The sequence below is a fragment of the Paralichthys olivaceus genome, chromosome 10, assembly GCF_024713975.1.
Source record: "Paralichthys olivaceus isolate ysfri-2021 chromosome 10, ASM2471397v2, whole genome shotgun sequence".
Classification (NCBI taxonomy): Eukaryota; Metazoa; Chordata; class Actinopteri; order Pleuronectiformes; family Paralichthyidae; genus Paralichthys; species Paralichthys olivaceus.
The window spans coordinates 11,822,726-11,834,701 of record NC_091102.1 but is presented as its reverse complement, the minus strand read 5'-3'; the positions used below and the strand labels follow the sequence as shown (position 1 = coordinate 11,834,701).

The 11,976-nt window shown below is 40.0% G+C and overlaps 1 protein-coding gene across 2 annotated transcripts; it reads right to left on the bottom strand.

Annotated features, from left to right (window-relative positions):
* Window positions 1-335: 335 nt before the first annotated feature.
* On the bottom strand, window positions 336-11,381 carry ifih1 (interferon induced with helicase C domain 1). Of its 2 annotated transcripts, XM_020089655.2 has the most exons (16): window positions 10,831-11,381; window positions 10,288-10,459; window positions 9,658-9,798; window positions 9,076-9,141; window positions 7,291-7,517; window positions 6,434-6,644; window positions 5,206-5,423; window positions 4,356-4,457; window positions 4,150-4,273; window positions 3,809-4,024; window positions 2,925-3,181; window positions 2,685-2,834; window positions 2,403-2,564; window positions 1,572-1,765; window positions 1,392-1,485; window positions 336-807 (listed from the first exon to the last, which is right to left on the bottom strand). In XM_020089655.2, exons 1-16 carry the CDS (start codon window positions 11,263-11,265, stop codon window positions 610-612), a joined length of 2,967 nt encoding a protein of 988 aa, XP_019945214.2. In that variant the 5' UTR covers window positions 11,266-11,381; the 3' UTR covers window positions 336-609. The 2 variants fall into 2 exon arrangements, with proteins under 2 accessions (XP_019945214.2, XP_069388554.1); XM_069532453.1 differs by lacking the exon at window positions 3,809-4,024.
* Window positions 11,382-11,976: the final 595 nt, after the last annotated feature.

The window sequence follows — 11,976 nt, the reverse complement described above, 5'->3', positions numbered from 1 at the left end:
TGTATGGGGCTGACCTTACTATGTAAATAATAATAACTTTCTTTGTATAGCACTTATCTAAACAAGGTTACAAAGTGCTTCACAAAAGTGCCTTGGGATAATGTATTATGATTTGGTGCTACACAAATAAAACTGAGTTGAATTTGTATGTGTACCACTTATCTATACTACGGGGGAAAGAATACTTCTATAAATAGCTGTGACTGGCTCAGTAGTTATGACTCACAAACCGTCGGATTTCATAGAAACTCATCAGCATCTGTTTGTCTGCATGTGTGATGACAGGTGGGCTCTGAGGGGCTTTCATTGGCTCCCATCTCATGAGACTTCAGGGCTTTGAGAGGAAATTTATTTATTTTCCCAGTTCATTTTACACCAGTCATGCACACAAAGATCTTAACAGCATTTCACCTTTAAATTCAGCCTATTAGTACATGTACATGTACAGTGCATAAGTAAAATTGATTTGAGGAATTACCCAACACAATGTTAAAATTGTTAAGCTCATATGAAGAAGCATCTCACTTTAACAGTGTGAGCTTGTGATACACAGTTAAGAATACAAGAATTCTATGTATTCTCATACCAATATTGCTAAACTGCTTGAATTCAATTAGTGTCATCCTCGTCAGAGCTGCTGGCCAACTGTCTCGCTTGTTCAGCGTAGTCGAAGGCAGAAAACCTGACGGGCAGCTCGCTCCACTTGGAGCATTTGGCAATCTTCTTTCCGTTGAGCGTCACCACGAAGTTTTGCACATGGAGGCAGGGGCACTCTATGCCACGGTACACCATCATCACACCCCATCCCTGCAGAGGAGGACAATGGTTAAAATGATAAAGGGATGATGGGATAGTATATGCATGTATGTCTGTCTAGTGACAACACAAACCAATGCTTATATTCATGCCATTTGGTGGCAACAGCTGTAACATAATTCAGGAGGAAAAAAGCCCCCAGAAAAAAATGTCATGAGATAGTCATGGTCTTTGTGGTAGTTGTAGTATCCAATGATACATGTGACTAATGTTCTCTCACATTTTAAACAGCTTATTCTAGTGTAATTGACAGATCTTAGCTGATGTCCTTCTTTTCTTTTATTCCATTATAAAAGTCAGGAGTTAAATATTGCAGATATTGCAGAAAATGTTGACTTCAAATATTTTGTAGTAATAATAATTTGCTGTTGTGTTTTCTTGCTGTATTTTACCATTGTGAATTGCACTTCAGGGCCACCGTACTGAGTGCTGGTCTGCTGTAGTAGTTTACCAAGCTCTCACCACGTACACAAACAAGGGTTATTTAGAAAAATATTAACTATTCCTTCAAAAACGTAACTACAAACTACAAAGTCGAAACAATACCAACAACTGAAATCCTAAAACACATTCACCTGCCCACAAATCTTGCATGCTATTAAGCCTTTGGTTTCCAAATCCAGAGGTCGATCGTGAAGAGGGGGGTCTTCTCTCGCAATGTACAGTTCCCTGTAAAGAATATCATTATTGAGACTTTTTAAAGCACTTAAAGTTTCAGTATAACATAAATGGAAACTTTAAATTGTAAATTGTACCTAAACTGCTCTGTAACATTGACTCTGTGCATGTTTTCGATGATATTGATGTCGTCACCGTTGCAGACGTGTTGGCTGCAGTGTCGGCAGTTAAATTTCACTTTAGATGGACACTCGCTCTTCATGTCTCTCTGCTTCTTCTTTACCAATCTCACCTTCTTCTCCATTATAGCTTGAAACTGAAAATCTATGATCTGAAAAAATAGGGGAAAAAATGTCACTGAGAACAATCTTAAAGCCAAAAAAGCCAAAACAAAGACGACTTGTTGACACAGTTATATGCTTCTGCCAACCAGTGTTTCAGTCTACACACTTTTTATTTCCAGGCCTATTTGAAGTCGCAGTGGCCTTTAACAACGGAAATCGAATTCATTTCTCAGTATCCAAGTGACAACTAATCAAAATTTGAAGGCAAACTTTGGTTAAGAGTCCAACGCATTTTTTGTGAAGCCACCGTTACATTTGTTCACCCAAATGTTACTTGGTCATTCTTTTTGTCCAATTGAATGTTTAAGAACAGGTGTAATTGAATTCCCAATGGGTGTCCCTGAAAACACAAGAACATGAGCTGACCACAACATTGACCTTTGACCACAATAATGTAATCAGTTCCTCTTTGAGTTCAACGGAACATTTGTACCTAATTTGAAGAAGTTCCCTCAAGGTCTTCCAGATATGTTGCGTTCACAAGACCAAAGTCATGTTTATTTTGTGAGGTCACAGTGACGTTGACCTTTAACCACCAAAATCTGATCAGTTCATTTTAGAGATCATATTCACAAGAATGGGGCCGACTGAAAACCCAAAAACATTACGCCTCTGGCAACATACTTGTTTTTCATAGTCTGCTTGATTTAAGGATCTGATGTTCTTAATGGCTTTGTTCATCATTTTCTTGCGGTACTCATTGACCCACTCCTTCTCAGCGACCCCAGAGTTCTTGACGTCGACCAGAGTGTAACTGCTGTCCTCAGCTCTTCCTCTACCTTCAGCCTGCAAAGAGTAATGACAGTACAGACATTACGGTCGACACTGTAAGTACCTGGATTAACAGCAATAAAGGCAATTATCTCTAATAAACACAACAGGCTCTCACTCATTGCCATCACTGACCTGAATCATAGAGATCTCATTGGTCACAAGCCCGTATCGAATGACAAAATTGCACGCCGGTATGTCCAAACCTTCCTCTGCCACTGTGGTGGCAATCAGCAGGTTGACATCACCATTGTGGAAGTTTTTCAAAACGTCCTTTTGTTCTGCCTGATTGACACAAATGTGGTAGGAAGTGTAAATTGGATTTGAAGTGCACATGATGCTGGAAGTAAAACAGTGTGTGCAGTGTGTACTAACAGGGGTCATTGGTTTAACAACACTCTGGTCTCCTCCTCCAATGACATATGAGGCTTTCACTCCTATGTCAGCAAACTTTGAGTTTTCCTGAATCCAGTGGCTTAGAGCGATGGCACTGCGGCGTGTTTTGGTGAAAATGATCCCCCTGGCCTCCTCCCTGCTGCTGAACTCATGCAGGATTTTACATCTTAACTTTGACAGGCTGTCATTTTCATACTGTGGATTCCCTGCAAGACTCCGCAGCTCTTCCTTGTTCTCTGCAGGACACAGATTTTAAAGAAGTCAAGTCTTCATGTTATTTTACAGGTTAAAGACATAGCTCGTCATTTTGGGAAATGTGTTGGCTTTCTGTGTGGGCGTTAGATAAGAAGATTCCTAGCATTCTTTTGTCTGTTGGGTAAATATATTGCTACAGCAAGCAGGTGGGTAGCTTAGTTTAGCAATCAGACTGGTGAGTAGCACAGTTAAAATGAACTTCATATATTTGTTGCTCATTTATTTGTCGGAAATCTCTAGGCACCTCACGATTGACGATTTCATTTGATTCAGATTCAAAGGACTTAGATTATAAATCAATTATCGATGCATCAAATAATTTTTATCACTTTGTGACTACTAGAGGTGTGCATCCTTTCTAGCTTCATAATTTGTGACTTAAAAAGAATTTGAAACTGCTACTGTTATTACAAGTGTGCTGTAATTTACAAAATAAGGTTTTCAATTCAAAAATCTGACTACAGCATTCAGTCTATAACAGTGGTCCGTGCTCTCCACAGTGATTTGACAGTCACTCAGTTCAGACTTGTGTCCTGCATCTTCCTTCCTACTTTTCAATGTTCTTATCAATACACCAAGTCTGTGTGGCAGAAGCTTACAAACTGTACCTTTGAACACATTGAAGAGGAATCTCTCAGTGTCTGTGATCTGTATTTTATGCTCCTCATCTGGGTTCATTTTTTTATTTTTCTCCTTCTCGTAGTATTCATTTAGGAAACCGAAGGCGTCGTGCATGCGGATGATGTTGCTAAGATTCAGGCCCTCGCTGTACTGTCGCAGGTATTCTGCACAAACCCGTACTTTGTGATCTTCCTTTGCTGCAGCTAAAAAGAAATGATAGAAACAGGTGTTAGATCCCTAAAAGCCAGGAAGTATGTTAACATGCTAGTGACAAAAGGTTAGTTTTTCGAAGATGAGAATCCTAATGCGTGCGATAAGCTGTACGCACCTTCTCGCTCCGTTTCAACAATCCATTGTTCATAACGCTGAGAACCAAGGTCACAGTTGGTGCTAAGCTTTGCATGAGCATGAATGGCATTCATGATTTTCTTAATAACATCACCGAAGGGATCCTGAAAAAAATATCCAAGACCACAAGACTTTTACTGACAGTCCGTAGAGAAACATATTAAAAAGGCAACTCTCCAAATGTACCTCTATTCTGTCTTCAACAGCTAGAGTTGTTTTATTGGGTTGCTTTTTGTAGTCACCAAGGCTGCTCGTCATGATACTGGAAGCGTCCAAGTTTGCACAAATCTATGACATAAACACAGATTTATAGTGGTGAATGAATCAAATTACACTGGTCTGTTTCAACTAAACCTCTGCATGTGTAACACTGGGTTAAAAACCGAAAGGCTGTTTTCAATTTTCTTTTCTATTGTGGCAGTAGGAAAGTTTATGGCTGCCCCATGTGTTTGAGCAGGGTGGAACATTGGAAGGAGCTTGGCTGGATAAACAGAATCCTTGATGAATAAGGCGGAGAAAGTGGGGCAGGGTTTAGATGAAAAACTGAGACCACAAAAAGAAAAGAAACTCGCACTGTTGATAGTAGTGGACAAAATCTGTGAAACAAATACTACTTCAGACTTTAAGTAATACATTGTTCAACACAGTACTGTAAGTCTATATAAGGACTAAACATAATTCTGTTAAGTTTGTACACGTAAAATACATTTTTGATGGTTTCTGTTATTTCAAGTATATTATATATTTCTTATCACACTGATGTTTGTTCAAATTTGGTTTCAATTTGTTATTTGACGCTATAAAAACTCTTCTTCTCTCTTCATCTTTATATACAGCCTGAAATTGTCACATCTGCATTAAGAGTGTATTTATATTCAAAGTTTTAATGTGAATATATTGAGTTTTTGTACAGACTGTATCGGAGTGATTTTTGAGGCTAAACCTGGTATAACATTTGATGATATTCACTAATATTCTATCTGCATAGACTAATGTGCTGACATGACTGGAAAAGAGAACTGAGAATTGCATTTACTCGCAGAATGTGCTCCACTGCTTTCTTCATATTCTTGGCTCCCCCGACCCCGGGTGAAGCAGTCAGGCCAAGTATCTGAGGAAGGGGCATGGGCTCCCTCTGCTCCTTCTTCCACTTTATGTTCTTGTGCTTCTGCTTCAGGTAGCGCATCATTATGTGGTTGTAGACTTCTCCTTTCTGAGTGTGGTGACACTCATCTATGATGATCAGTGTCAGATCTACACAAGCAGAAGACAACAAAAATGATAAATTAATGTATTGCATAAGATGCATTGTCTTTTTTTACAATGTCCTTGTTAGGGACAAAGACGCAGTTTATTACAGGATCATGACAAAAGACTTGTTTAGTAAGATTACTGCTGCTTTTAAAACAAGAACTTATACATTTCTGTTTTTGTCACAGTAACAAAAATGTCCTGAGATAAAATTACTCACATCTTTAGAAAAACAAAAATTATCTCACCCAAACACGTCTACTTTATTGTTATTCATTTAAGTTCCTTAAATAAACAGGGATGATTGTCCCTCCCAGATTATAGCATCTCTCTGTAAAATGTAAAGATCCTCCCACATAAGCCAGGATTTTCCAGGACCTTTTGACGCAGCACTTCAAGCCACACAATAACACTTGCTGGAAAACTGTCCACCCCCAAAAATAACTTGAGCTACTGTGTCTTTCACAAAAAAAGGGCACAGCAGCTTGTATAAGTGACCCACGATCATTCACATTTACATGTTCACTCAGAGTGATACAAATTTGTCCCCTGAGAGACAGAGTGGGGAGAGTGGCAGCTTGATGTGCTGTGGGTGATAGAAGCTCTCATGTGAATTTGATCAGCCACACACTGATGGCTTGAACAGACGTGTGGCCTGGAAACCAGGAGCTAGGAAGAAAAAAAAAAGGACACGCTTTCAGGCGTTTCAGCAAACAGCATATGTTCCACTGAGGTGGCTATTCCACCTTGGAGTGGAGAGTGCCAACAGGAGTGAAGAGCAGAGCCGGAATACTTTGACAAGAGGCTGTCAGGTATCATCAGGGGAGATGCAGCCGAGATGAGTTTTTTTGCTCCAAAACCTGTCAGTGTCTGTGGTTTCAGCCTGGACAGACTTGAGCTGAAGGTTTTAAGCGGCCTTGCTTATTAATGTGTTTTATGAGATCGATTTGACTGAATCTAAAGAAAACAACCCAGCGATGGATGAAATAAAAATGTCTTTCACATGCTCATACCGCTTAACTTCACGCCCTCATCCTCTTCTTTGTTGGATCTCTCCAAGTGGTTTTCCAGAATCTGGGCCGTGCAAATGATGACGTCATTTTTCTTCAGGATCTCTGTGAAAGAGATTTTGAGCTGGCAGTCTCCACTGACTCTCTCCACTTTATATTTAGGCTTCAGAAAAGGCAGGAACTCTGCGGAATAATGTTGTTCAACGAGGGGAACCTGTGGGAAACCAGAGCAAATTAATTTTTCATAATAAAGGTGCTGCTAAATTAAAAGACAATGAAGAAATTCACTACACATGAAAAATGAAGTTTCTATGGCTACAAATGATTTTAAGAGTGTCTTTTTCTCTCCCACAGTAAGTGCAGGGTTAATGAATTTGTTTACAGCTGTCTGGTGGTTACAAACATATGTGCTGAACCTTTTGAAAACTTTGACGGTGGTGGGGTTTCAATTTAATTGTGCGATGATTCATAAGTTTCCATTGTTCATTGTTTCTCAAGAAGTAGACACAACTATAGCCTAAGTTATTTCTCTGTTATTTCTTGTACTGAAGCATGAATCACTAGGAGGAGTTTCAGTCACATACCATCAGCATTTTGCAACTAAATAATTTCACAGCAAGAAAAACATTCGGCCAAAATGTTGTGAGAAGTGATATTTTCCTACTGCAGAGGAGATCGAATGTGCCAAATAGTAACAAAGTGGAGGGGAAATCTAAACCTTGTGGGTTGTAACTTGTGGCGCGCTGACCCACATGTGCGAAATGACTGAAAGATAAAATGTTTTCTTTGGATATGAAGGGGACAGAAGTAGGTTACCATAACAGTACAAAGCAATAAGTCAGGTACACCAGACTTAGTACCTTGTTCACTAGCATGACCACTTTCCCCGGCTGCCCCTCGGCCCTCCTGCGGTCCAGATGTTCTTTGGTAATATAAACTGCAACTCTGGTTTTACCGCTTCCTGTTGGGAGGCATATAATGATGTTTTTCGCCTCCAGGGCAGGTCTTGCAACTTCCATCTGATAATCTCGCAGACAAATATCAGTAGTTTCTGGGCCTCTGGCCGCTGCTTCTGGGAGAGTCCCATCTGTGATGCAGAGCAGAGGTTTAGACGAGACACAACTTCTGTCCGTGTCAGCAAACCACAATTACAGGCACTGCCAGCAAGAAAATGCTGTGCCTGTCACTGTTGGTGGTTTTGGTTTTGTACTGGAATGTTTTCTTACTGCTGCTATTAAAAAGTCAAAATCTCCTTGAGAGGAACACCTATAAACAATGTGTTATAGAGTTCAGATGTGAACACTGTGAGGCACCATTGGGACGACTTTTAAATGTTCAAATACTTCTTGTGTCCTTACAAATCTAAAACTAGAATTCACATTCAAACTGTGATGTGAGACGAGTTAACAGCCTCAGATTTTTCAGAATACTCTGGGTCTACTATCCTTGCACAAACTCACATCTGTAATTATTTATTGATAATTCACATTTGGGGAAATTGCCAGTGGTGTATGACTTCATGGGATTTTTGGTGACGTTTTTATTGACAGCAGACTTTATCCACTTCAGTCTGCCTTTAAGTCGCTGGTGAGCTGTGACTCACTTGCTGTCCAGGCTGTGGATACAATATGACTAATGAACCCTTTCCCATCAGCTCCTCGCTCTACATCTCCACCCCTCGTTATGAGTTCAAACCCCCACATCAGCAGTTTCTTTTTTCCTCAGAACAGACAGCTTTTAATTTTCCCTCTCAGAATTGGTAGGCCGGAGGTTAAAGTTGCTGTTTCAAGCAACAACATAAACCAAACAGACGTCTGCGCCGATGGAAAGATAGAGCTTTAACAACAATAGGAAGTAAACAGTGGCCTGAGCAGTTCCCCTCAGTTTTTACCAGCAGTTCCCAGACACTGCACTTATTAGAGAAGGGAAGCCAACAATCAGCTGTGTTTGATAGAAGAAGAGAAAGCCACAGGCCTGTTTGTTAATGTGATTTTGTTCAGTGAAACTCAGAGGGGCACACAAATAATTCTGCACTTGCAGCTCTCCTCACAGACGAGTGGAAGAATCTCACATGTAATCTGTGCTGTTTAAAGTGGCCAGCAACAGTTGGGGATATGGTGTAACTCAAATGCTTGGGACAATCTGTACTGTGACAACACCTGAATACAATAAAATTCACGTTATCTGTTCATTTCTGCTGTCTCGTCAGTCCACATAATAATAATCGTACAATAAAAAGGTGACACTGATCCAGAAACTACTAAAATATCAAACAATGTTAGCGTGGTATAACCCTGGAGGTGTAGAGCAGGGCCCCTGACTTCACAGCAACTTGAATAAAAAGTTTTTCTTTCCATTTTTTCACAATATGGAGTCAGCATGTGGTTTTAATTTGAAGCGCTGTCCTCTCTGACCTCTATGCGGTTGATCATGGTACACACATGGAACATATTCTTTGGTGTCAAGAAGGCAACGCTTTTACATTCCAACTACACACAGCCCATAGGATACTACAGATCCATTTATTCTGGAGATGTGTTTGGTTTTTGTGTGCGACTGGCCCAGGGAAGAACAACAGCAACCTGTTCAGGTTATTGACATACTTCAAATACAATATAACTCAGAGAGAGCAAAGGTTGCATCACCTGGTTGTGAGGGCTCCAGGCTTTTTGGCAGTGGTTCGTACTCAGAGCTCGCTCCTGCGTACAGGTCTGAAAAAGATAACACCAGAAATATAAAAATCACAGGCGAGAAAGGCAGGAGATACATCTAATTGGTTTTGAGAAACACTATCCATCTCTAACGTTTCTGCTGCGTCTCGAATAACAGTGATTAACAATAGAAGGGAATTTCCTGAAAGCATTATATTTACTTCCAATAGTTTTATGTGCAGTATTATTGCAGCAATATCATGCATAATATTATATTCATTATCATCTGTAATTTATAACACCCAATTATGGAAACTTTCTTTACTACATCTACTGATGACATAATTTTGATGAGCATCTACACATGGGACAGACATGACTCAGTGTAATGGACTGTCCACTGTCAGCTGATATAACATCTTTATATATATATTTTCATTGATCATTGAGGAGAGGTTATCTGTCAAACCTATAATAATTAAAACCATAATAGCTTGAATTTATACAGCACCTTTCAAGAAACCCAAGGATGCTTTATATATGTCCTATGGGACAAAAGAGAAATAAACAGCACACCCATGGCTTCATCCTGAGGATCCTCGGTTACTGCGAAAACCATAAGCTCTGCACTGTCACAGCCTCCATCTGCTGCTGCTGGACTCTTCGACACAGCTTCACTTCCTGTGGCTTCATCTTTCAGGGAAGAACAGTTCTCACCTGAGCCAAATGATAAATACATTTAAAAAACGTCATTCGACTTCATTGCTTTGAGACGTATTATCATTATTTCTAATTGCTTATGACTTTAATTGTCTTAAAAGGTCCAGTGTGTAATATTTGGGTGAAGGGATCTATTACCAGAAATTTAAAATAAAATAATCTGTGATGTGTTTCACTAGTGTGTTTCATATAACGTATGAATTGTTGTTTTTTTACCCTAGAATGGGCCATTTATATGTTTTTTACAGTCTCCCAAGCTGGACAAACTAACCACCTTTTGAGTTTTAAGCTATTAAAACAGCTGTATTCAGTATTCAGCAACTTCACCACTAGATGTCACTAAATTCTACACACTGAACCTTTAAAATTCATGAGCTCTAATTAAAGCTGTTATGAGAAAGCTGGCTGCACTTGTAAAGAACCTGTTTAGCAGCTCACTCAGTAACATTCCTTAACATGGGTGTGTGTTCCACTGAGGTTTGCCACCTTCTTTGTCGAGGTCAGGTGACCCTCCGGTCAGCTCATACAGGGACTGGTGCTCAGTCTCACGCAAGATTTGGAGAAAGTTTGAGAACCACCCCGGTCGACCTCTCACGATGCTTCTCAAAAGTTCACGGGCTCCGCTCCTGGGTCCTCTGCTTGTTGTTTCAGCTTTAATCTACAACATGATGGACACAATAAATAAAATGGATTACACCGGTTATTATGCAATCACCAAGGAACTGTTTCAGCTTTAATCTGCAGCACGATGAACACAAGCAAATGGATTAGACTGGTTGTTATGCAATCATCATAGAAGTGTGATGCCCTGCAAAACAGAGCAGGGCATTAGTCTGCCATCTTGTGGTCAAAGGTGAATTAGAGCAAGTGCAGGAACAGAAGTGTAAATAGTGGAGTGGCATGATGTGGCCCTTTGAGACTAACTCAAATAATACAATTTAACTATTAAATGACTAGTAGGTGCATAGAATGAATCAAAAATACAATAATTGATGGTGTGACATCTGACTTTCACTCCACTTTACTCACAATCTCGGAGTCCTCTGCGGTGATCAGGCCCCTGGAGAGACAGTGCAAACACACCTCCTCAGTCTTCATCCCCACAAGCCCGGGGGACAGTATTTGTATGAGCCGGACACACTGATCGTTCTCTGCCTCCACATCAGGTTTGGGGAGTTTTTCCTGCATGATGTCCGCAGCATAGTCGCAGCCTGAGCTCGCCAGCGCATCCACAAACGCCCGGAACCACCCGAGGCTGTGTGGCCTCCTGGTGACCGCGTCGATGAGCAGATCGGCGGCCGCTCTGTCCCCCTCTGCCCTGGCTCTCTGTCGGATGTGCTCCTTCTGCTCTGGTCCGATGAAGTGGACATGATCCAGGAGCCGCTCCACCACCACCAGCTCCTTCAGCCTCGGCCTGATGTCTCCAATGAAACTCTCCCAGGCTTCATCTTCGGCAGAGGCCATGGTTACTGTGCCTGCACCGTCACTGACAATATCAGCTGGTCACAATAACGCATGGTTTGCTATGAACGGAAATAAAAACTCTTTCAGTTTCGTTTCACCAAAACAGACCAAGAATTAATGTGGCCACTAGGTGGAGGTATTGTACCGGAGTCGTGAGGTTTATGCACACATTAAGATTATATGAAGCATTTCAACTGTTTATTGTGCAATAACATGATGTATAAAGGTATGTATTACTTCTAAATATAACTATTATAGATACATTTCTTTACACATATAATCATTAAAATGTAATAATTCTAATAATTTATAATTATATGTATATTTCTAAAATAAGATTTCTAAAATAACTTTTATACATTATTTTGACTTTACTTTCATTTTTATTTGGTATTTGTGTTGGTATTAATATATTAACAAATATACATTTAAATATCAACAAGTAAATAACATATTTATATCGTTTTTTATACACTTTTTTACTTTGACCCTATGTTAATGGTCCAGTGTGTACAAGGTGCAAGGGATCTATTGGCAGAAATTGAACATAAAATAATCCCAGTGGTCCAAACTGGACAAACCTTATGTGAAACTTTAACTTTAACATGAAAAATAAAACTTGAAGGTTGCATTATTGACCTATTGTCAGGACACAGTTGTTAAACAATGCATCCCATTTCTGTACCACCAATCAGTAGCAAGACAATATTG

What these genes read in the sequence shown, in the direction of transcription:
- ifih1 (XM_020089655.2), bottom strand. Translation starts at nt 11,265, where the DNA reads ATGGCCTCTGCCGAAGATGAAGCCTGGGAGAGTTTCATTGGAGACATC. An exon ending in TGGTCATGCTAGTGAACAAG is followed by an intron (nt 6,645 to 7,290) that starts GTACTAAGTCTG and finishes GGTTTCCCACAG; the next exon opens with GTTCCCCTCGTTGAACAACA. An exon ending in TTGTTAAACCAATGACCCCT is followed by an intron (nt 2,835 to 2,924) that starts GTTAGTACACAC and finishes TGTGTCAATCAG; the next exon opens with GCAGAACAAAAGGACGTTTT.